At 55.0% G+C, this 22,171-nt stretch overlaps 6 protein-coding genes across 7 annotated transcripts; 2 read left to right on the top strand and 4 right to left on the bottom strand.

The window, feature by feature from the left end:
* Positions 1 to 690: 690 nt before the first annotated feature.
* On the top strand, positions 691 to 2,771 carry LMH87_011642 (uncharacterized protein; the record flags this gene model as incomplete). The annotated part of the gene is made up of 2 exons (XM_056200817.1): positions 691 to 1,233; positions 1,290 to 2,771. The coding sequence occupies 2 exons, from the start codon at positions 691 to 693 to the stop codon at positions 2,769 to 2,771; spliced, it is 2,025 nt and encodes a 674-aa protein (XP_056052629.1).
* Positions 2,772 to 3,645: 874 nt separating this feature from the next.
* LMH87_011641 (uncharacterized protein) lies at positions 3,646 to 8,493 on the bottom strand (the record flags this gene model as incomplete). The annotated part of the gene is made up of 3 exons (XM_056200816.1): positions 3,646 to 7,946; positions 7,997 to 8,092; positions 8,145 to 8,493. 3 exons carry the CDS (start codon positions 8,491 to 8,493, stop codon positions 3,646 to 3,648), a joined length of 4,746 nt encoding a protein of 1,581 aa, XP_056052628.1.
* A 4,103-nt stretch (positions 8,494 to 12,596) lies between these two features.
* On the top strand, positions 12,597 to 13,277 carry LMH87_011640 (uncharacterized protein; the record flags this gene model as incomplete). The annotated part of the gene is made up of 3 exons (XM_056200815.1): positions 12,597 to 12,681; positions 12,767 to 12,901; positions 13,243 to 13,277. The coding sequence occupies 3 exons, from the start codon at positions 12,597 to 12,599 to the stop codon at positions 13,275 to 13,277; spliced, it is 255 nt and encodes an 84-aa protein (XP_056052627.1).
* A 3,643-nt stretch (positions 13,278 to 16,920) lies between these two features.
* LMH87_011639 (uncharacterized protein) lies at positions 16,921 to 18,714 on the bottom strand (the record flags this gene model as incomplete). Of its 2 annotated transcripts, XM_056200813.1 has the most annotated exons (2): positions 17,132 to 17,158; positions 17,248 to 18,714. In XM_056200813.1, the coding sequence occupies 2 exons, from the start codon at positions 18,712 to 18,714 to the stop codon at positions 17,132 to 17,134; spliced, it is 1,494 nt and encodes a 497-aa protein (XP_056052625.1). The 2 variants fall into 2 exon arrangements, with proteins under 2 accessions (XP_056052626.1, XP_056052625.1); XM_056200814.1 differs by having other exon boundaries at positions 16,921 to 18,714.
* Positions 18,715 to 18,864: 150 nt separating this feature from the next.
* LMH87_011638 (uncharacterized protein) lies at positions 18,865 to 19,437 on the bottom strand (the record flags this gene model as incomplete). Its single annotated transcript, XM_056200811.1, has 3 exons — positions 18,865 to 19,011; positions 19,067 to 19,228; positions 19,288 to 19,437. 3 exons carry the CDS (start codon positions 19,435 to 19,437, stop codon positions 18,865 to 18,867), a joined length of 459 nt encoding a protein of 152 aa, XP_056052624.1.
* Positions 19,438 to 20,719: 1,282 nt separating this feature from the next.
* On the bottom strand, positions 20,720 to 21,980 carry LMH87_011637 (uncharacterized protein; the record flags this gene model as incomplete). The annotated part of the gene is made up of 2 exons (XM_056200810.1): positions 20,720 to 21,214; positions 21,267 to 21,980. The coding sequence occupies 2 exons, from the start codon at positions 21,978 to 21,980 to the stop codon at positions 20,720 to 20,722; spliced, it is 1,209 nt and encodes a 402-aa protein (XP_056052623.1).
* Between the last annotated feature and the right edge of the window lie 191 nt (positions 21,981 to 22,171).

The following is a 22,171-nucleotide window of genomic DNA, read 5'->3' as shown; positions in this document are numbered from 1 at the left end:
TGCCTACCAATTTTATCCATCTCTTCTGCACACGGCTGCAATGTTTTACCTGCAGCCGGCACCGTACACCAGCGGTACCTGTGGCTGCCGCATCCTCCACATCCACAGCACACCACACCCCCGGCCCATATGCCGTCACTGCGACCGGGATTAGCGCCACTTCTAAAAGCGGCGGCGCCGAAAAAAAAAATATACTGATAGACGTGCTCGCCTACCACCAAAACTTATACTCTAATTCTCTAGCCCACGCAAGAAAAAAAAGAATGGGCTCGTGGTTTTCCTGAATAGTTCCATAATTCCATGTGGATTCGTCTTTCCTTTCCTCTCCATCCGTCCTCTCGGCGCTGCCCCAGGGTCCAAGCTCGCCGCGGCCAAATATAACAAAGCCCGTCTCGCTCTCTCATCCATCCATCCATCCGCTTCCCTCCCAGAGCTTCTCTCATTCCTCCCAAGCACTACCGCTTGCGTCCTCTTCTCCCAACCAAGAATTGCACGCTCCCCTGTGCTGCTTCTTGCCTTGGTGCATCTTTTTCTCTTCTTTACATCTCCTATTTCTACATTGCCTAAAATCCCACTCAACTCGGCCTGCAGTCGCACTCTCCACCCAGGTCGCGCTGCCAAGCACACCTAAGGAAAAAAAACATCAACATCGCCAAGGGCCAAGCCAAGCCTCCGGCACACTCAATCGCCATGTCCTCCGACGACCTCGATCAGGTCGAGCCCGCTCGTCCTCATGCCCATCATCACCACACTATCCCCGGCGAGGTTCCCGTCCCGCACGGCCCTCCCGCCAGTGACAGTGGTGAGGATTCCTTGTTCGGCACAACTCCCGAGGAGCGCCGCATCTTTAGCCATGTCACCCGCCCGGACGACTCGTACACCCCCGAAGGTGTCTACTGGGCCGACTTGCCTCTTGGCCAACGCTTCAGGTTCGTCAGAGCCGTCGACCGCCAGGCCGCCAAGGAGGAGCTTGCTACCATCGGTGCCATGGTGAAAAAGGATCCCCTCTCTCCTCTCGGCTGGTACTTTCGCCACGCCGTCATTCCCGGTGCTGGTCTCGGTCTCGAGGGCTACGTCCTCTTCTCCATTGGTAACCTCGAGCCTCTCTTCAGCCAGGTCTGGCCCGAATGCTGGGACAGCAAGAGCAAGAACCCGGTCTGCAGCAAGAACTGGCTCGCCTCCGTCACATACCTTGAGATCATTGGCATCATGGTTGGTCAGGTTTTCGTCGGTGTATGTACCCCATTCTTCTCGTCGTAAATACGGTCATTTAGCTAACTCGTCTTTAGGTCATCGGTGATTGGATCGGTCGTCGCTGGGGTCTTATCCAGGACGCCGTCATCATGTTCATCGGCCTGCTCATGCTCACTGCCTCGTGGGGTCTGACTCTCCAGGGTTGGGTCATTTGCTACGCCTGGTCCCTCTTCTTCTACTCTCTCGGTGTTGGTGGTGAGTATCCCATCACCGCCACCTCGTCGCTCGAAAATGTCTCTTCCTCTGGCCGTCTCTCCACCAAGGAGGACAGACTGCACCGTGGTCGCCGTGTCACCATGGCCTTCCTCATGCAGGGATGGGGTCAGCTTGTCAACCAGATCCTGCTCATTGTCCTCCTCGTCATCTTCAACAACGGTTCCGGCTCCCCTCCCTACAGCCACAGCGCCGCCCAGTATGCCTTCCGTCTATCCTTTGCCTTCCCCGCCATCGGCACGCTCTGGCTCGTCTACTACAGAACCTGGAAGATGCCCAACCCTTCCAAGCAGCTCGCCGCCGCAAAGGCCCGCACCTCCGTCACTGGCTATGATATCACTGCTCTCAAGTACTGCTTCACCCACTTCGGTGGCCGTCTCATTGCCACTGCCGGCGCCTGGTTCTGCAATGACGTCTTCTTCTACGGAAACAAGTTGTTCCAGGGTCAGTTCATCAGCGTCATCTCCCACAACCCCAAGAACCTCCTCACCACCTGGAGCTGGAACCTGGTCAACATTGCCGTCTCTCTCGCTGGCTACTACATGGCCTCTTTCCTCATCGACAACAAGATGTACGGCCGCAAGATGATGCAGCAGGTCGGCTTCTTCATGTGCTTCCTCATGTTTGTCATTCCCGCCTTCAAGTACGACTACTACACCAGTCCCGCCGGCATCCACTCCTTCCAGGCCATGTACTTCCTCTCCTCCTTCTTCAACCAGTTTGGCCCCAACTCAGTCACTTTCCTCGTCGCCGGCGAGGTCTTCCCCACCCCCATCCGTGCCACCGCTCATGGCTTCTCTGCATGCATGGGCAAGGCTGGTGCTCTCCTCGCCTCGGTTCTCTACAACTACATTGATACCCCGACCAAATTCCTCGTCGTCCCGTGGTTCGGTCTTGCTGGTATGCTGCTTACCTATCTCTTCCTCCCTGATACAACCGGTCTCGACCTCAAGGAGCAGGAGCGTCGCTGGCGCTACATCCGCGAAAACCGCGCTCACGAGTACCACGGTGTTGCCGTCAACCCCCAGCATCTTTCTGTCTGGGAGCGCCTCATGGGCCTTGCCAAGACGTACGACCCCGAAAAGGACTGGAAGGCCAAGGTCGCCGACATGCGCAAGGAGTGGGATGATGTCCAGGCCGCGCGCGGTCCCAAGGAGACGGAGAACAACCACGATGACCACGGCATGGGTGACGACGGCGAGTTCTCGCAGGAGATCCACGAGTACTTTAAGCGTTCGGCCCCTCCTGGCCTCCACAACCGTGGTGTGCTTGGTGAGAAGATTGCTCATGAGTCTGAGAAATAGAGACGACGACTTTCGAGTGTTCTTCTAACCCCCTTTACTTGATTTCCGGTTTTTATTTTATTTCGGCTATATTATATTAGATAGCATGAAGGACGCTGCGCCAATAATGCATCCAGCGCTTGTTTTACGGGGTACACGAACATGATTCGGTACATATAGGAGTTTGGTTGCTTTCTATATATGCATATGATTATATCAATCCAAGGAATAGAATTGTCCATCCTACTTTGCCCATGTGACGACTAGTTGCGAATACAGTGACATGTGGAATTGTGAATTTACGTCTGTACGTAAGAAGTACCGATGTCATTAGCTGTGCGCTGCGCGGCAAGCACCTCGGGCTAACTTCTCAGGCCAGCAAGCAAACTTCCACCGCGGCAGCTCCGTCTATCTCGTCATCCTGCACAGCCACCAGCCACTGACGTCTACGCATTCAATTACAGTCTACGGAGGAAAAGCTCATCTCCAAGAAGAAGTCATATTTAATAGTACTCCGTCATGTCAGAATATGGTTCCATGCACCCTAAAAAGAAAATCAGCCCTCCCAACAGGTTCACTATCCTTTCGAAGAGGAAAAAAAAAGTAGCAACTTTGTAAACAAATAGAGTATATCCCAAAAACTTTCTCCCTCCAACAAAACACCTGGGCATTGAGAATCACAAACCCCCCGTTATATATCGCTAGCTATATACAAAAACAGGTCAACACGCCTCCACATCTTGAGTGAGGCAGAGTACAAAGGGCCGACAACAGCACAAAACAGAGTCCACTGTTGAACCGTTGCCAACGCCACCAACGTGTATAAATAAATAAAAAATCAGAATGGGGTATAAAATATATTTCTTTGCAATGTGCACCGAGGCGGAAACGCCGCTTAATTCAGATCCGAATCAAACGAGCCACACGTCGATGGCGGTGGCAGAGGCACGCCCATCGGTCGCGGCGCGTGCAGCTGCGTGTGCGCGTGCACGTGAATCAGGCCCGACCGGCGTCCCGACGAGTCAAAGCTACGCGCCGAGGCGGAGCTACCCGGTCGCGAGCTGTGGTCCGAGTACTGGCGGTAGCCGTACGGTATTGACGTGACGGACCCGGGTGGCGGATGGTGCTGCTGCAGCCGGTTGGCCGAGGTTGCGTGCGAGCGGCCCGAGCCGACAGAGTACGTCGGCGAGCCTGCGCGTGGCGGTGGCGGCGGCGGCATCGAGGCATAGTTGCCGTTGATGCTCGGCTGCGAATTGGCGAGCGTCTCGGGAGCCACCAGCGCAGCGAGTACACATTCGTCCAGGTGCTCATAGAACTCCTGAGCATAAGGGAAGTACTCGCTGCAGATGGAGCAGCGGCCCTCGTTTTGCAGTGTCTTGGGATCCGCTACAGGGCGCGACATCATCGATGCAGACATGGCACTCTCGGTCGCTGCCGCAGAAGGGGCGTCTTCGCCGTTTGCTTGGGGTCCGGTGCTGGTCTCGACGCTGTGAACCGAGGCAAGATGCCTCTTGAAAACGTCCGCGCGGCTAAACACGCTCTCGACATTGTTCTCGCCCTTGGTAGGGCACAGTGGGCAGATGAGGGTGCCGCGGTAGTGTGTCAGCGCGTGACGGTTCTTATCGTACTTGCGCGCGAAACCTTTTGTGTGGTAGACGCACGAAGGAACGGGGCACTTTTCCGGGCGCTCAGCTTGGTGTGTCAGCATATGCGCGGCAAGATCACGCAGCACACGCCCACACTCGGGATATGGGCATTTTTGCCCACCGGCTGGCTCTTCTGGAGAGTCGCCGGATCTACTGGCGTTGTTTGCTGCGGCGATACTTTCCGCACCAGCATGGAGACTCGGTTCCACACCATTCTCTTGGCCATGAGCGTCTTCCATCTCATCATCGCTGTCCAGATCGACCATTTGGCCGTCAGAGGTAGCTCTGCCCTTGCCCTTGCCTTTACCCTCGCTCGCCGAGTCGGGCGCGACACAGACTTCCTGCATCCATTCCTTGAGGACAGACATAGACGGCCAGTCACTGGCAGACTTGCCGTTGCGCGTGGGCGGGAAGTGTGCACGACGCAGGTGCGCAGCGGCGTTGTAGTAGGCTCCATAGCTCTTCTGGGCCATGCATGACTTGCAGGTGTTGAGAGGAACCGACGTCCAGGGTTGGTTGGGGTGTCTCCGGGGCGGCTCTCTGCAAACCCAGCGGCGAACCAGGGCCGCATGGCGAGCATGCGTGTGACGTCGCAGCTCGTGCTCGCCACGGAAGCCTTCGGGATAGTCGTTGCAATGAGTGCAGTACACTCGGCGCAGCGGTGGCCGCTGGTAGGTGGGCTTGATATTGGGTGGCCCTGAGGGAATAGCAACCGGTGCGCTGCTGTCACGGCGTGACGAGGTAACTGAGTGAGAGGAGCCAGTGAACGACGGACGACGTTCCAACCGGTCACCTAAAGACGCAAGCCCTCCATGGGAGGCGGTGCGGCTATCGTGGTGCCTTGAATATCCATACCCCATCTCGCTTCTGCTCATCTCGCTTCGTGGGCTGAGCGGCCTGCCGGGAGCGTGGTGCGGACCAGCCTTGTCAACCAGATTAGCCATGGACATTGGCGACCTTCCATCAGGGGATACAACGCCAGTAGGTGATAGCGAGTCGGGTTCCGTCGGTCCTGGTGATGACCGGCGAGAGGGAGCAGAGTGCTGGATAGAACTCCACGTATGATCGCTCTTTCGCAACGGACCGCTGTCGTTGCGGAGGTATTCGTAGACCCTAGATGAGCCAGCCTCGGAGTGGGCGTAGTCACTGCGAGCTGACATCGCACTGTGGTCCCTTGAAAACACACGCGACTTAAATTCGGGTGCACCCCCGTTGCTGCTACCGGTTCTGTAGGAAGAGTCTGTCTGCAAGCGAGAGAATCCCGTGTTAATCATCGGCCTGGGGCGGTCTTCGCTGAGATCAGTGTATGCTCTTGACACAGACTCGCCATAATGCGATGTTCTTCGCGAGGACTCCGATCTGTTGGAGCCTCTTCTCTCTTCTCGAGTCATGCTCAACGTCTTGGTAACTCGCTTCGTAGATTCGAGAGACTCCTCGAATGTAAAAGCTGAGAGGGCCAACAGGAATTCTTCCGAATTAGCGATGCCCTTGCTCTTCCAGTCGCCGTACAGAAGCGCCTTGGCCATCATGTCATATGCAATGATGTCGTCTTCTTCCCAGTCTTGGGACACTCTGTCGAAGAGCATAGGGCCAAGGTCAAAGAAGAGGTCAAGCAGGACGTCAAACGTGCTGCGAATAGTGTCCCAGAAGCCGAGAGCAAAAGCGTGGTCGTCCGCATTGACTGGGTTTTCGAGGGAGGCCTTTGCAGCTCCACCGAGAATCACACCAGACAAGTTGAAGATAATGAGGGACGAGAACAGGGCAATCCACTGCTTTGGTGTTTTTTCCGTGCCATCTCTGCAGCTGGCCTCAAATGCGCGAAGGAAGGTCGCCATACAAGTCTCGACAACCTCAGCTTGATCGTCTCGCACAGCATCATCTGGGAACGGCGGTCCACGTCTCTCTGCAAAAGGTGCCCCAATGAAGGGGTTGCTTCCGGAGAGGCCGTAGAAAGTGATTTCCCGAAGGAGGTGCTTGGCATGGTAGAGAGCAGGGTTGGTGAGTTCTTCGTCTCGTCGACTGCTCGAGAAGTTGCCGCTGGTGCCGATGAGGTGAATAATGTTATAAGGCTGTTGTGTTTTGAGGTTGCTGTAGAGGAGAGTGCAAAGAATGGCAGGAGGTGGCGTAAAGATGTTCCAGGCATTGGTGGCCACAATCTGCTCAATAATGTTCTTCTCATGGCTCAGGTCGCCCATACGCCAGAAGGAGTCGTTAAAGTCAGTGGTGTCACGAATGCCGACACGGATGTTGTCTGGGAATCGCAGAATGGAGCGGAGATAGTCATCAACATCACGGCGAAGCTTGCGCGCCGCAGATTGTCGAATAGGGCCAGGCAGAAGGCTGCCATGTCTGGCAGGCCGCTCACCAATGGGAGATCCGGGCACCAAACTCTTTGCAACAGAGGCAATGGTGCCGCGGTACGTATCGACGCGATACCAATGAGAATCGTCGTCTCGCAATGGAACGATGCACTTGCAGGAGCCAGCCTCTTGGCCAGCACAACGAAGACAAGCCTCCTCGACCTGTTGCTTGGGCTCTCGCTTGATTTGTACGGCCTCTCTGCTGGCTTCCTGCGTGAAGGCCCTGTCCGCTTCGCGAATGGGTTCGAGGCGAGCAGGAATCGAGGCACCGTTGGGATTCAGAGCAGAGAATGGAGGTAGCGAGTCCTGGCCACTGAAGAGGGTTTGAGCGTCCGAGTTGCCGCGCTCAGAGTAAGCGCGATCAGATAAACCGCGTTCTAGTGCAGGAATACGAAGACGAGGAGATGATGGAGCCTCAGAGCGGAGAGAGGAGCCATTCAGTGTATCGAGACGGGGTAGATGGCTAGATTGGGTCGGCGCTTGCGACTGCGTTGCCGACATGTAGCTGTGGTGCTGAGAGCCCTGGTCAGAGGGCAGATCAAGCTGTCTAATGGGCGGCAGGACGTCATGCTGCATAGATTCGCGACGAGAGTCAAAGTGTATAGATTCACGTCGAGATTCTGGTTCTGATGGGCGCATTCGAGGAGAAAAGTGAGGCTCTGAAGGAGGAAAGTATCGATGGTGCGTGACTTCGCCGTAGGCAGTGCCATCGGGGTTGGGCGAGAGGGTGGTGCCGGTTAGAGTCGGCGATTTGGGGCGCATAAGAGCATGATGTGACTGGGCGCCATCGTGGTCCATCGCATCGCCACGAGCGTAGTCTCTCTCGACGGGCTCACGCTGTTCCGGCGGAGTGCGAGGCTGCTGCACAGGGTCCATCTCGGGTCTGCCAGGGTACTGCTTGGTGCGGCGGGCACTGATTTCGTCCTGATCCTGGAGTTGCTCCTCGCCGGCGACCAGGTGAGTGCGGGCGTGCGACTGCAACTCCTCTTTGGTGGTAAAACCGTATACGTAATGGCGACAGCCGCGAACGGGACACTTGAGGGTACGGGGGAGATCAGGCAGACTCTTTGCTCCAGCAATTATGCTGGCAAAGACGGGGTCCTGTTTTGTGAGATTGCGTGAAAGCCAGGGTCTAAAGCTTGCGGGAGCACTGGCGGAAGATGCTCTGAGCTGCTGATTGGCATCGATGCCTGCGCAGGGTTAGACAAGTCGAAATGTGAGGGAAGGAAGTTTGGCGGACCTTTGAGCATGCAGGCTGCTTCAAGACACTCACACATGTATTGCAACATGCGACACTCGTCTAGATTTGAAAGGACAGGAACACCGCCAGAAATGTCTAAGAGACGGGTTAGAGAATTTGGGGGCATGTTGGAGTCATGATCAGGTACCATGCGAGTCGACGACGGATTGCAAGACGTCGCGCTTGTGCCTGAGCATTTCGGCCTCGTATTCCGGGTCGAGGAAGGATTTGTGGTTCATGGGGACATCTTCAAACATTTTAGACATGTCAAGGCGCCGCGAAGAGTCGTCGGTGTAGTTGTAGGCAGGCGTTTTGCCGGCCGACCTTCTGAGAGGCCCCATCTCGATAGATTCTGGGCCCTTGAAGCCGTTGTAATAGCTAGAGCGGTAGTCGGAGTGGTGATTGTGAGAAGGCCAGTCACCGCCGCCAGGAACGTCAGCGTAGCGGGCCTTGAGCGGCGGCGAGAAGCTGCGTGGGCCGGCGGTCACGGTGTTCATCGTCTCGCGAGGTTGATGCGGAAGACAACCAGGAGCATCCTTTCGCGGTAGGAGACAGGCAGTATTAAGCGATCATAAAGACTGTTGACGATGACTTGCGCTGTATGGTACAACGGAATTGTCTTGGGCGTGGAAGCTCCGCAAGTGTCGAATCGAATCAAGAAAAGAGGCTTCGAGTTGGGGATCTGCAGGTTCAAAACGGCGTTGGGGTCTTCAGGCGGGTTTGGGTTTCGCGACGGGTAGACGGAGGTACGGGAGCTGTCTGGGGAGGGCGGACGAATGGTTGTGTTGTGTGAAAGTGTAGCAAGATCGAAAACGTCGAGGGTCCAGCGACTAGGGAAATCGAAATCGAGCGATGCGTCGCAGCAAGCGCTGTGCAGTTGGGGGCGGGAGGAAAGAAAGAGAGTGAGGTCGTGGGATGTTCACAATAGGAAGCGCCGCCTGCGAGAGGTGGAAGGATTTGGGATTCGCTGGGGATGGGGGGGGGTCACCTCAGTTGGGGGGGTCCGGGTGTGTGCATTAGAAAGTCGTTCAGCCCGGCGTGCGGGAAGCTTGGTGGAAGCTGGGGTGGGACTGAGCGAGCCAGGCGAGTTAGCGGCCAGCTAGGTGGTACCTTATCCTCCATGGGGAGATGCACGCTGTAATTCTCTCTAATTGGGGTGCAACGCCAGCTGCTGTATTTTTAGGCGAGTGCTGCCCAAACAAAAGGCAGGCTCCGTACTCCGTACTCCGTACAGTGCGGGAAGGGTGTCCTCATCCACCTCGTCTACAACGGAGCAAGAGGCTCAGTTACAAGTCATGATGTAAGTCACGGCACAATATTGACCTCGTTCAATGGTGGGCTAGCCAGGGAGCTGCCATGCGAACGAAGCAGCGAGCCTACAACAGCACCGGGCGGGAAGAGCATGGCACCATTCAATACCGAGGATAATGAGACGCCCCAGAGCGAAACTGAGGCGAGCGAGACACGGGTCATGTCAACGAGACAAATGCAGCTCAGCATAACCAGTATCTCTCTGAGCCAGCCCCAGCCAGCCTAGCCCAGCCAGCCCCAGCGCAGTGGGCACGTCGCGGCGCGCCAGCCAGAGGACGAGCGAACGAGCCAAACGCAAAAGGACCTTTTGTTAGCTGGTGGGAACCCTGGGCGGAGAACCGGGGGGCCGGAAAGCCCTGGCTGGAGGAGAGAGATGGCGCAGTTTTTTTCTGAAGCGTGTGTCTGATTACCAGCTTGCCGGTATGTACGTACCAGTATGTGAAGCACTGGGCTGCGAAACCCGGGCGTGAGACTTTTTCAGTCGTTCAGCAACCACCCGGTCGGGAATGGAGACCTGGCGGCCACACTGGAGAGGCTAAGAGGGAAACGATTCACCAAGGTTGGGGGAGGGTGTTGACTCGAGGCTGTGGAGAGTGCAATGCCTCTCTTCTGGGCTAACCGTCGACGCACACAGTTTCGTCATTTGCGCACGGCCAGTTCTTTTCCTCGTCGATACCACTCTGAACTCAGTCCCAGTGCACTGTCACTGTCAACTGTCAAGCGGGATCACAGACACACAGAAAGGTGGTCGTCCAGTATCTGCAGACATGGGCTAGCATACCGTGTCTAAGCTTGCGTTAGGAGATGGGCGCGCCATGACGCAGCTAGGTAGGAGACCACGAGTACTGATAACTGTACTGGTAGTTGTGGAAAGCCGCCTCGCCGAGAGATGCATACCAACAGGCCGGGCACCGGTGAGTACTGAGTAGCACCCCCCAGAAGTCGGTGCTTGAACGTGGCCAGGAGCCTCTCTGGACCGTGGTCTGGGGCTATGCCGGCCTCGCTCGGATTGGCGCAGACAATCACGGCCGGGGGTGGGTGGGAGAGAGAAGGGCTTGAGAGCCTCGACCTGTGAAGCCGCCAAAAAAAGCAGGCGATGCCAGAAAAGGCTGCTAAAAAGGCCCAGCCTATGCACAGGTACATAATAGCGGTGGGCTCCACCGTCAGCCCTGGCTGGGCCATTTTTTTTATCATTATTTTTTTCTTTGGCTGTCGGCATATGGCGCCTTAGCTGAGCGAGTTTTCTATTTAGTTTCTTATTGCTTGCACTTTGGGGGCAGCAATTACATTCCGGCGTGCGTTTGGGGGGGGGGGGGCGTGTCTTGATAGAAGGGCGTGCCCTTTGCTCCTTCATCCAACTAGCATGTTTCGAGCATTACTCGTAAAAAGAAAACGGGAATGAATTTGCCAATTGAACAAGAAGAAGAATACTCCCGTACAGCGTCGCAGTGTCTCAGCAGAAAAGCACACATCAGCCGCTAAGCACAGGGCCGCCCACCTGTAATCAATCCTCGCCTCGCTGCTGCCGTCCGGGCCTGGCGCCGCCATCGCCAGCTCTTGTCAGCGCCGCCGGTCGTCTCGTTCGGCCCCTTTGCGAGACGGGGGCTAATCTGGATTCGCCCAACCATGGCTAGCTCCAAGATGCCTTTTTTGGCGGCGTAGGTTCCTGGACTGGGCAAGCCGCCACCGCCGAGCTGAAGCCCCCCCCTGCTTTCTTCGAGGCTCTTCGGTTTGCTTTACAAGTCAACAGTTTCGTTCAGCGCAGCGGCGATACCAGACAAGTAGAAGCGCCACGGCTCCCTTGCTCCCCCACATCTTATTTCGCTTTTTTGGGGCGCAGAAATTGGCTGAGCCTGGGGTAAATCAAGAGACACTGGCTCTCTTGTGCCCGAGGCCCAAAAGGGTAATAAAATGAGGAGAAGCTACTGATACTGAGATGGTTTTTCCAATGCCGACGAGGCTTCTCCGCTGAGTACTCAGTACCAGTAGTACGTAGTCGCAAGTAGGTTTCCCGTCGGCCAATCATGTAGCCCGACGGGTGGATAAATGTAGCCTAGTCTGGCCCCATGAAAATGGCGGCGGCACTCGCAAGCCAGCAGCAGCAGCAGCGTGCCAGGATCCGTACCACTGACCAGTGGGTTACGACGCAGCGGCGCGGTTTTCTTGTCTCTCGTGGATAAATTGCTTCTCCATCTGTGCTAGACACGCCACGGCACAACAAGCATGTTCCCACTCGGCCATGTGCGCGCAGCCTCGTCTCGCCTCGCCTTGGTTGCTTGCTTGCTTGCTTGCTTGCTTTTGATTTTAATTAGTCGCTTTGCGTGCGTGCGTGCGTGCCACTACGGGCACACTTGTGGCACATGGACGCGAGGCGGTCCAGCTGGGCTGCGCCTGTGAGTGGGCAGAGGGGAGCCTCGCCTGACAAGCACGCTGCAACCCCAATACATGCCATCTCAATTATGCAGATTTATGCACTGTCCAAGTACCACATGGCAACAAGTCTTCTTTTTTTTCCTCGCACGTCCGTGCCGCTGTGGAAATTACAACGTGGCTATGGGGCGACGGAACAACGTTTATTGGACAAGTTGTCAATTTGACACGGCTCGCGCAACGCAGCTGACCGCTCCCGTATCAATCAACATGCATGCCATGATGCTGCTCAACATACCGTGTATACTCAGTACTGGCCAGAAACCCCCCAGGTTGTGGCTGCATATTCGCTTGACCTTGTCGTTTTCGGCCGAAGGCTTCTTACTCAGTACTCCGCCCAGTTCGGCCGGGCGCCCAGTGCCTACCTAGTATAATGCAAGTCGCCTCACACTGTCCAGGGATGGACAAAGGGCATCCGCAGGGTCCGCCGCCGCCAGGAAGAAGAAAGTGCCTCGATTTGGATAGTCGTGAATCGACAGTCACGTCGCCACCTGGTCATCTCGTCTTGTTCCTTGGCCGGCTTTGTGAGCAACCCAGCCTCACACGCGCCGCCGATAGGGCTAGAGATGCACTCCGAGGAGCCCGATGGTCTAAGAAAGGCACCCGCTTCAGCCGGGGGGGGCCAGCCTCGAGTGACGGATGACCTTGTTGTCGTAGACTCGTGGGCGTCTTTGCCACGATCAAGATGACTACTTGATACAAAACGTTTAAAGGGGTGCGCGCAATGCAAGCCACTTCAAGCGACAGCGGCAGATGTCGAGTTGTATGTGCCTGCCTGTCAATATGAAAAGCCAAAACGACACGGACGACGGCGACAGCAAGAAAAGCAGAGGCCCAAGCTCCTGAACTGAGAACCCTGATGGACGACGACACTCATTCACTCGGCTGGAGGCTGCAGCTCGACATGCAGGCTCTACCAGTAGTCCTGCCGCAGAGACAATCTGGTACGCCACCAGCAACAGTCGCCGTCTTGACGAGCAGCTGCCCTTGTCTCTTCCCTTTTTTTTTTTTGCCACTCAAACTCAGTAGATCTCGTTCACTGGCGGACTGAGTCTCCCGGAACTAGCTGCCCTATCGCCTCGGTCTACAAAGATCCCCCCCCACCTTCTCTCATGTGCCAGCAGATGCTGCAAGTCTCGCCATTAGCGTCTCACATCAACTGCGGTTGGTTGCATTGCAAGCGGATTTTCGCCGTGTCCCCAGAAGACTGCAACCACAAACGGCCGGAGCGCCCAAAGCGGGAGAGCGCGATAGATGGATGGGGGAGCTCAAGGAGACAAGGAGAGAAGCAGGGGACCAGCCAAAGGGTCGACCAAGGGAAGTGACAGGGACATTATACCAGTACTGCCGGTTCCGTCCCTCCCCCCTGCGTGTCTTGCTACTCGTATTTCTTTGCTGCACTATTCTTGCGAATCCCCCAGTCACAAGGCGTTTTATGCTTGTTGGGGGGCCAGGAGCTTCTCCAAGTCATGCCTGTGAAAGTCCAAAGGGACCTTGTCCCACAGGTCCCGGTCCCCAAGTCAAGGTGCCGCCCGCATGAATTACTCAAGAGCAGGAAACAGCGAAGCTCGTTGAATCTCGTCTCGGTAGTTGGATCGATAAAAATAAACATGATGGGGGAACGTGGGGGAACGCAGCACCGAGATAGCTAAGAATAACAGCATCTATCTAGGTACCTGCTCAGTAGGTAGGTAGGTAATAGCAGCACCACTGCATCAGCATCTGCAGCGTGGTGCGTGGTTGCTTCAGCGCACCTGCTGCGCTAATGCATTGCCCCTATAAACGAGCAGGGCTGCCAGCTCGGGGAGCTTCACAGCGGGCAGCCTGCACCAGGAAGGTGCGGCTAGGCTACCTACCTACCTAGGAATGTACCTAGGTAGGTAGCTAGGTACGGCGCATCGTCAGCTTCGTCCATGCTACATAGCCTATGTCGTCCGACCGCACAACCCGTCTTCCCGTCGTCCACGTCCTCTTGTCAATTCTGTCTCAAATTGAACCTGCTTCTTGTCCGTGCATCATTCTTCTTGCTCAAACTTTCATTTTATTTAATTTTCAGTCCGCCACGTTGCTGAACCCCCCCCCGGCAGTGCAACGCTGGCTCCCTATAGCCTGACTCTTTCCAGACATTCCATCTCGGCGTAATAAAACAAGAACCCGTCTCTCAGCTCTGTGCGCACAAGGCAAAACACGCCCCCCCTCCCCCCTCTGCAAGTACCGACCGGCAGAAGGGGCAGGCAAAATAAGAGGCGACTTGGCGGCCAAGGGAGTGGAAGGGTGGGCGTCAGCCCCATGAAACGGCGCTCGCCTTGCTAAATGGCTGCCTAGAATTGATGACTGGGATACATCATCTATCCTTGTCCCCCACTTCCTCGTCCTCTCCAAGCCACGATGCAACTCGCCTGGTTTGCCCTAGTACCAGTGAGTGATGCTTGCCCCCCCTCAGTCTGGAACACATGGCGGAAGTCGCACGCTCAACCCCATTCTATCTCTACCTACGGGCCCCTATGCAGTTGAGTCTACACGAGTAATGCCGGGGCACCCGACCCCCTCGCCAAATTGCAAGCCCGCCTTGCCCGCGTTATCTATCAGTGGCAAGGTCGCAAGGTTGCAATGTCCCTTGAACTTGACGATGGAAACATGGCCATGTGCATCCGTTTTTCTTCGCCAATACTGGTGCACCCGGCGAATCTAATCAATTTGTGCGCCCGCGCCCTCCACCACCGTCCCCTCCCCCTTCTTTTCCTTTCCGATGGGCAAGTTCCGGTCTGGTGACTGGCTCTGGCCCCCCAAATACGCGGAACAAACACCCTCCTGGTACTGGCAGTGGTAGCTCAGTGTCACAGGCTCTTTCTTTCGAGGCTGCCGGGGTGGGTGTCAAGCGCCGCCTCACTCATTCACTCACCCACCTCGCTCGACAGGGGGGGCGTGTGATGCCAGACTCGTGGCGCTACAGTGCTCGGCTGAACCACCGACACTGTATCAGCTTCCCACCACGGCGAGGCGAAAGCTTGTCCAACTCACCGAGTCTCACTGCCGGTTCCCTTTGCAAAGAAAGCAGTCCGGTTCCTTTTTTTTTTTAGAGACACATCGGCTCAGGGCTTTGTTTCACTGCGCGACACAACCACACGCCCTTCTCATGCTTTGGCATCACGGTCCGCGTTGACGCCATTCTACTGGTAGACGACGGCTTTTTATTTTATTCTCTCATTTTGCTTCTTCATCTTGTGCTCATCATGAGGAAAAGCGCCTTCTTGCGCAACCTGATATCACGGGAGAAGCCGGTCCTCCCCCCCGCTTCCTGATGGCTGTGGGTACGAGATGGCACATATCGACCGACCGGCTAACCTCCTGGCCGTTTGCCGACGTGAGCAAGATAATCAATCAACTTGAAATAAGTCTCGTAGACTCCGATGGTATTGCACCCCTCGTCGACTATTCTCGCTCCCTCTATGCTATGTATTTATTTATTTATTTATTTATTTATTTATTCAAGTTTCCGCAAGCATTGATTGCTTGACATGTTCCTCGCAACCGCTCAAAGTTGCATCGCTGCAACTTGCCCTCGCCGCCCGGCACACTCCCCCAAGTACAATCAATCAACGAGCATCGGCACTGCAACATCTTCATAACAAGTTAACCATGTCTCGCAAATTCCAAGCACTAGACAGAAAAGAGAGGCCAGCCAGCCCAACGATAAGGCCAGTGCTGCAAAGAAAATGTGGCGCACTCTTCACAAAAACCCGACCTTCCTAATCCAGCCAAGGCTTGGTCCATCACGACTCTCCTCCCCCTCCCTCCACGAGTCCACGTTTTCTGCTCGCCCTGCCAGAGGACGGATGCAGCAGGCTAGCAGCAGGAGACATGATAATAAATTAGGCTGTTATTAGTCCTGGAGGTGCTTCCACGCACTTGGTTACCCGTAATCTGTGATGATCGGCACGGTATACTCTCCTTCTGCCGGGGTGTGGTGGTGTCGCTACCAGTACGTACTTTCGACAAAAACGTCCTTTCGTGCGGGGGGACGCGCCGGGGGGAGACCGGGGAGATGCAAGTCTCGCTCGGCCATCTGTGCACACACACAAGCACAAGCACCCGATGCGATTACGGCTGTCGTTGAAAAGGGCCGGAGCCTTGCGTGCAAAACGAGCAACGTGGAGACTCTGTTTTTTTTGTTTTGTTTTTTTTTGCCTAACCAGAACACAATCCAGGTCATGGGTCGGCTGGACATTTGTCTCAAGTACACCAAGAAATGCCTTCCAACCTGCCCACCAAGCCAGCAAGATGCCCACATCAAAAGCCAAACAAGATCACACATGCCGCGCCCAGCCCAGGACGACTCTTCTAGAATGCCAGCCACCAAAGCCGCCCCAAGAAGCCATCATCTCACGCTGGCACTTCCACTCCAGAAGCCTTACCGCGTTAGGAAGCCCCTCTCCTCGTAACTCGCTCTTCGTGTTGAACTGCGCAGGAAGGATTCTATCCACCTCCCCCACATCTCAGTTCCGTCCTCACTAGTGATACGCCATTATTTTGGTCGCTGCCAGCAAAGGGACAGGAGCCCTGCCTGACCTTGACATCACTGCGGTCCCGGTTCAAGCCACCAAAACGGCAGACGAGGGGAAGGCAGCCACGCAGCGTGGGCAGTCACACCTTCAGTGGTGTTGTGCTTGACCTCGTCGAGATCGACAAAGAGCCGTTTTTGTAGCGCAGTAATCTCTCCCCCGGCCAAGGCTAGTACTAGTCCCAGTGGTGCAAGGCTCTTGCCGGCCGGAAAACACAAGACAAGGTAGTCATCGAAGGAGCGCCTCAAAAAAAAGCCCTACGTAAAGTAGACTCGATGCATCTTCGGCCAGTTTCCTTTTTCGCACAGGAACCGACCGGTAGGGAAAACTACCCGGTGAAGAGCGGCTCGCAGACACCAAATAAAAATCCTGTCCAAATCTTCGTTTACTGCTCTTTGGGCGCGCTGAGCCGTGGTTCACACAAAAGTAGGCATTTTCAAGTCAGCCAACTACTTGAAATGTGTAGGGCTCACGTCGAAATAGAACGGTAAAATAAATTGTACCCTCTCAAGGTAATCAGGGATAGGGTACGTCGACATGACCCCCGTGAAGCTTGCTCATGTGCGTGTAGACAGCCTCGCCTTGGGGAAACGTCGTCATGCACACCCAGCAAATATGAGTCTAGCAGGCCGCGCATGTCATGTGATTGCAACCGACAATTTTTTCAATCGAAGTTGTGCACTTTGGACAATCCTTGATGCCCAGCTTCTTCTTCAGCTCCAAGAGCGCCGTCGTATGGTTGCCCGACTTCGACTCGCGGTAATCTGCACACGACATGCCTGTGTGCGGTTCATGGCAAGCGGTACACGTGGTCTGGAGACAGTTGGAGCAGCTATGTTGTCTTGCGTTGGGCGCAACCCTGTAAATGTAGCCGCAGTCTGGGGTAGGGCAGTAACGTAAATCGTTTGAGTTGTGCTTCACATAAGACGAAAAAGACGCGTCGAATACTTGCTCGAGCACAGCCGAGGAGAGGTGCTCCTGCAAATCTTCAGCTCCTATGACGGCATTGCACTTGCCTTGCTCGCCGTGGCAAACGATAGCAACGTTGTCATCCATGGCTGCGGTGCAGCTACTCTCAAAACACTCCAAACAGTAAAAGTGACCGCATTTCGTCTTGACAGGAGTGTCGGCTTCGGTCCAGCAAACAGAACATTCCTGAGCTGTTGCGCCGGGTTGTAGCCATGCAGCTGGCTTAGTGATAGGTTTCGTGCCTTCCATGACCGCCACTGCAAGATCATAATCTTCCCATGAGCCAGAAATGATGATTCGTTTCGGCGTAGAGATGATGTCAAACGACGCCTTGCCAGGGCCGAGTCCGGCAACAATCTTTCTGAATCCCCCTTGACAAGCCCAGAAGAACTTTTCAGGTCCCAGCTCAATGGTACGGGTAGAATCTAGCAGTGATTGTGTGTGCAGTAGTCTGACCAGCCGGGCCTGTGCTTCATTACAGTGGCGTTCCGTTCCGAGGAGACGCAGCTCGGATTTGACCTTGTCCCGTATGATGACCACTGCAACCTCTCTCTCCAAGCGTTTCATCTCCTGGTACAGCTTGCCATTGGCCTTGAGAGATGTATCCCAGAGAACAGCATCATCATTCTTCGCAACGACACCATCGAGTATCGATTCAAGGTCCGTCTTGGCGCGGGCAACCTCTCCCGCCGCTTCCCCTTCAAGCTTGAGGACTCTGAAGCGTTGTAGAGCATCCGTGCTGGGGTACGCCCTAAAGCTGACGTTCTTTTCTTTCCAGGGTCTTTGCTGAGAAAGGATTCTGGCCTGGACAGCGTTGTAAGTATTGCAGCCGACTTTGAACTTTGCAGAGTGTACGCTCTGCACAGTCAAACGTGCTTTGCGATGAAATGGAAGCGCCGTGTTATCGAGCTCCGATACAGCTCTCTGAGCATCGGACTCATCTAGAAATCGGGCAGTTGCCTTTACTCGCCTGGCATTCGTCTCCAATGTAACTTCCCAGTACTCGAGGGGCCCGATATTTGTCAACAGCGAACGTATAGCCACCGCGTCCTGCTCACCGTCGGTATAGTAGGTCGGTTCTCCCATTTTCATGCGGCACGGCTTGTTGCCGCCATGTCTGATTGCTTCCAAAATGTCGCACTCCTTCGCTGCCGCTGGAACGTCGGACAAGCTGACTGTCCAGCCACTGTGTCCCCTGAAAGGTATAGTTTGAGCTATTACTGCTCTTGATGCGGTTATTTTCTGACCTAGCACTTGGTACGCTCCTTTCGAGAACATCTGCCCAGCCTTGCGAGCTGCATCTCCGCTGTCAAAGTTCAACCACACAATTTTGACTGCCTTGTGCCAAGAAACGTGAATTTTCTTGCAATCGACACGTCGAGCGTTGTGTCCAGATGGCATTGGAGCAGCAACTGGTGTTGCGGATATGTTTGCGCCTGCCCACATGCAACCAGGTTGAATTGCGGCGCAGAGCCTTTTCGAAAATGAGGGATCGTCCGACTTGACGATTGCTCCGCAGCCACTTTCCAAATGCAGAATATGGATGTTGTCGACATCGGTGTGTAAGCCTTTCGCAGCAAGTAACTGCTGAACGGTTTATTTTGAGGTATTTCGGGGTAACCCTTCGATGCGAGCAGCGGAGAAGTCGCTCTGCAGGCGGATCTTCGACACTCGAGCACCTGCCTCAAACTGCACGAATGCACCGCCAATCGTTATTGTAAAGTCGTCCGTCCTGCCTTGCTGCTGTATTGATCTATTTTTAATGGAGATCCTCAGTAAGCTGCGGCAGTGAACTAACCTCGGATGGCTCATCTGTTGGGCTTTGCGGAGGTTTTCCCACCTTATTATGCAAGAACACGCATGTTTCCCCGAACTTGCAATGACCAGTTTGGAAAAACTTGCAGGTCCGCTGCGTTCCGCCATATTCGGCAGCTGGGTTGCTTGGTTTTCCAGCTTTGGCCTTTCCAGTATGTACTGTCAGCAAACGCTTCCCTGACGACGAATCGTGAGCTTCGTTACCGTTTGGGGCGTGAACTTGGAACTCTTCAGCACACCAGTGTCATGTAAAAAAGAGCATGAGCTGCCTTTATTACAGCGGCCAGCCTGGAAAAAGTGGCAGTAAGGCGTTGCTCGCCGCCCTGCTGTGGTGTCGAGGTTCGAAGCAGCCATGATGGCAAACCGTTAGTCGGGTGCTCGGCCGAACAGGATCAATGGCGACCGAATCTTTAATCTTGGATGATTTCCAGAAGGTTTAGATAGCTGTACACAAGATTGTAGGCAGTTTTCAACCTTGTGCTGGGTAGTGAATGCACGCAGGATCAACGGGGCTTGTGCAGGTCACGGGGGGACAGGCCTCGCTCAGTATCGTTGCAGAGGCAAAAGTCAGCCAGACAAATGGCCGTATTTTGTTTCAGCCGTGCCAACGCAAGCCTGCATCTGCATGAAGCGGGGAAAATTCTCACGTACTTCTGACGACGGCAGCGCTTGGGTTTCTATTATTGGCGTCGTTGCACGCGCTGGTGTAGAGACTGCAGTGAATGAAGAAGCGATATTTTCGCGGCATATCTGCAAGTGTCAATGACAATCGGGGTTTACCTCGCTATTATGAAGCTTTATGAGCTGACGTACAGGATGAGTTCGGCGGTGGAAAGCCTACCGGTTTTGCTGCCTCATGCATGCCCAACGTCATGCATCCCGTTACCAACATCTCCGCTCATCTACTCCGACCGCCGCGAGCTCTACGCATGCAACAGCTCTTCTCATCCGTCTTGCTAGGCAATATACAGTGACTTGCTGTGCTGTATTAACTGGAAGCACCAGCCCATGAGCCAACGCACGTAAAGAGCATCTCTGACAGGGACCTAGAAGACCATCGCAAGGCCCCAAGCAACTGGCAATAAAGTCTGCTTTAGCTTCGAAAGTGGTGTATTGTGCACTATTTCCGCCTCGTTCGGCGCCCAGGCAGGTCCATCGCGTTGCATCTGAAATAAGATAATCGTTTTAGGGTAGTATTGAATAAGAAAACCGTCAATGTGGAATTGCGCACGTGTATCACCACCACCCACTGATGAAAAGAATACTGTGGCCTTGCCATGTTGAATGAGTCATTTCCTCTCGTCTCCATTGATCCCATCTTTGTCCTTCCATAATGAGTCTCCTCCACATTAATGTCTATGTACGCCATTGCTCCTTGTATGTGGATTTAAAAGAAATGTAAATAGCAAAAACCCGCTCGGCGTGAGCAATAACGTGGATTGGATCAAGTGCTCCACATAAGCCATGCAAGCACGCAGAAAAAAAGAATAAAAAGGCCACCAGGCGTAGCTGACGAGGCGCCGCCGCAAATAGCACACGATGGTGTGAGCAACCTCCGTGTCACGGATGTACCCCGCCGAGGAAGGTTGAACAATGCGCTTGTCGTTGTCGACTATGTAATGAGTGCTTCGGGCATCTACTCACTTGCCCACGTCACCTCGCGCAAGGGCATCTCCTTGCCCGAAGCCGCACGAGTGCCGTCCTGCTCAGCCTTGCATGCCCAGTATTCACCTAGGCGTAGCTCTGCGTATGAGGCATAATCAAAGTCGATCTTGGAAATTGTGGCCTGAATCGAGGACCAGATACCCCAGTAGAAGCCGGGCACACCGCGGAAGTCGTCCACATCCTGCATCATCTTGGTCGTCTCGCGGTCAAGGTCGAGGTCCTCGCCTGAGAGCTGTGCATAGGTCTCTATGTATTCGCGCACAAAGGCTAGGCGCTGGCTGTGCTTAGGAATGTCGGCGTAGTCGCAGTCGTACCCAGCCCATTCGGCAAAGTGGTTGGCAATGTCGAAGGCGGCAGGCGAGGGAGTGCCGTACTCGTAGTCGATGAAGCTGACGGAGAAAGGCTTGTCGTCGTCGTTGTGCATAATGACATTGGCGCTTAGCAGATCGCAATGCGCAAAGACAAGCTATTTGAAAGTTAGTGGTTGTGATTGCAGTAGTAGCAATGGTAGTACTCACGCCGTTTTGTCCGAATCCTGGACGTTGGCTAAGCTGCTTGACGAGAAGCTCCATCTCCGTTTGCAGCGTGTTTTGGCGCTCGCGCTCGGCCTCAGTGCCGACCGGTAGAGCAAGAATCCATTTCTGGATGGTCGACCAAAGGTTGGGGACGGGCTTTCCGGGAGCAGCGTTGGCAATCTTGGCTTTGTTACTGCTGCCTGTCAAATCAATGCTGGTGGTCGAGTTTCTCGTGTCGGGCAGACAAGGGACTGTAGCGTGCCACTGTGCCAGACGCCGGGCAATGGCTTTGCTGAGGACAGGATCGGGCAGATCTTTGGGTTGGGCGACGCCACCGGGAATGAAGCGGTAGAGCATGCCGTTGGCGAAGCGTGCGAGAAGAGTGGGAGCGAGGTTGTGCTTCATGAGCAGCTCGTGGTTGGCGGCTTCTCGCTCGCGGTCAATGAGAATGTCGGTACCGTTGCCATACGCGCGGAGGAGAATGGCCTCGCGGTCAATGTCAGCCTTGGACAGGCCCGGACGACGGTTGACGGCCTTTAGCAGGGTGTTTGTGATGCCGTCGGTGAAGCGGACAAACTCGACATTGTCATCGTTGGCCCAGTGCGGCGCAATGGTGTAGATGAGCTTGAGGGCGGACGCCTGGGAGTCGGCGGGGTCGTAGGTGAATGGGATGAAGCGCACATGGCCGGGGCCAGGGCTGACGGCGGCAGGAGCCATGGCTTGGTCGAGTATATGGGTGACAGAGGAGGCCGAGGCAATTCAGGAGAGGCGCCTGCGAGAAGCGAAAATTCGGGACCAAAGGGTGGCAATGTAGGCAACGGTTGGTGGCTAGGCGTGGCGAAAGGGTCGTGTGGCGGAATCTGGGGTAGATGGATGTCAGTCAAGAGGTAAATCAAGGCGTCATCAGG

Source organism: Akanthomyces muscarius, chromosome 4 (genome assembly GCF_028009165.1).
Source record: "Akanthomyces muscarius strain Ve6 chromosome 4, whole genome shotgun sequence".
Classification (NCBI taxonomy): Eukaryota; Fungi; Ascomycota; class Sordariomycetes; order Hypocreales; family Cordycipitaceae; genus Akanthomyces; species Akanthomyces muscarius.
The sequence above is the reverse complement of the archived record's forward strand: the minus strand, read 5'-3'. Positions and strand labels throughout refer to the sequence as shown.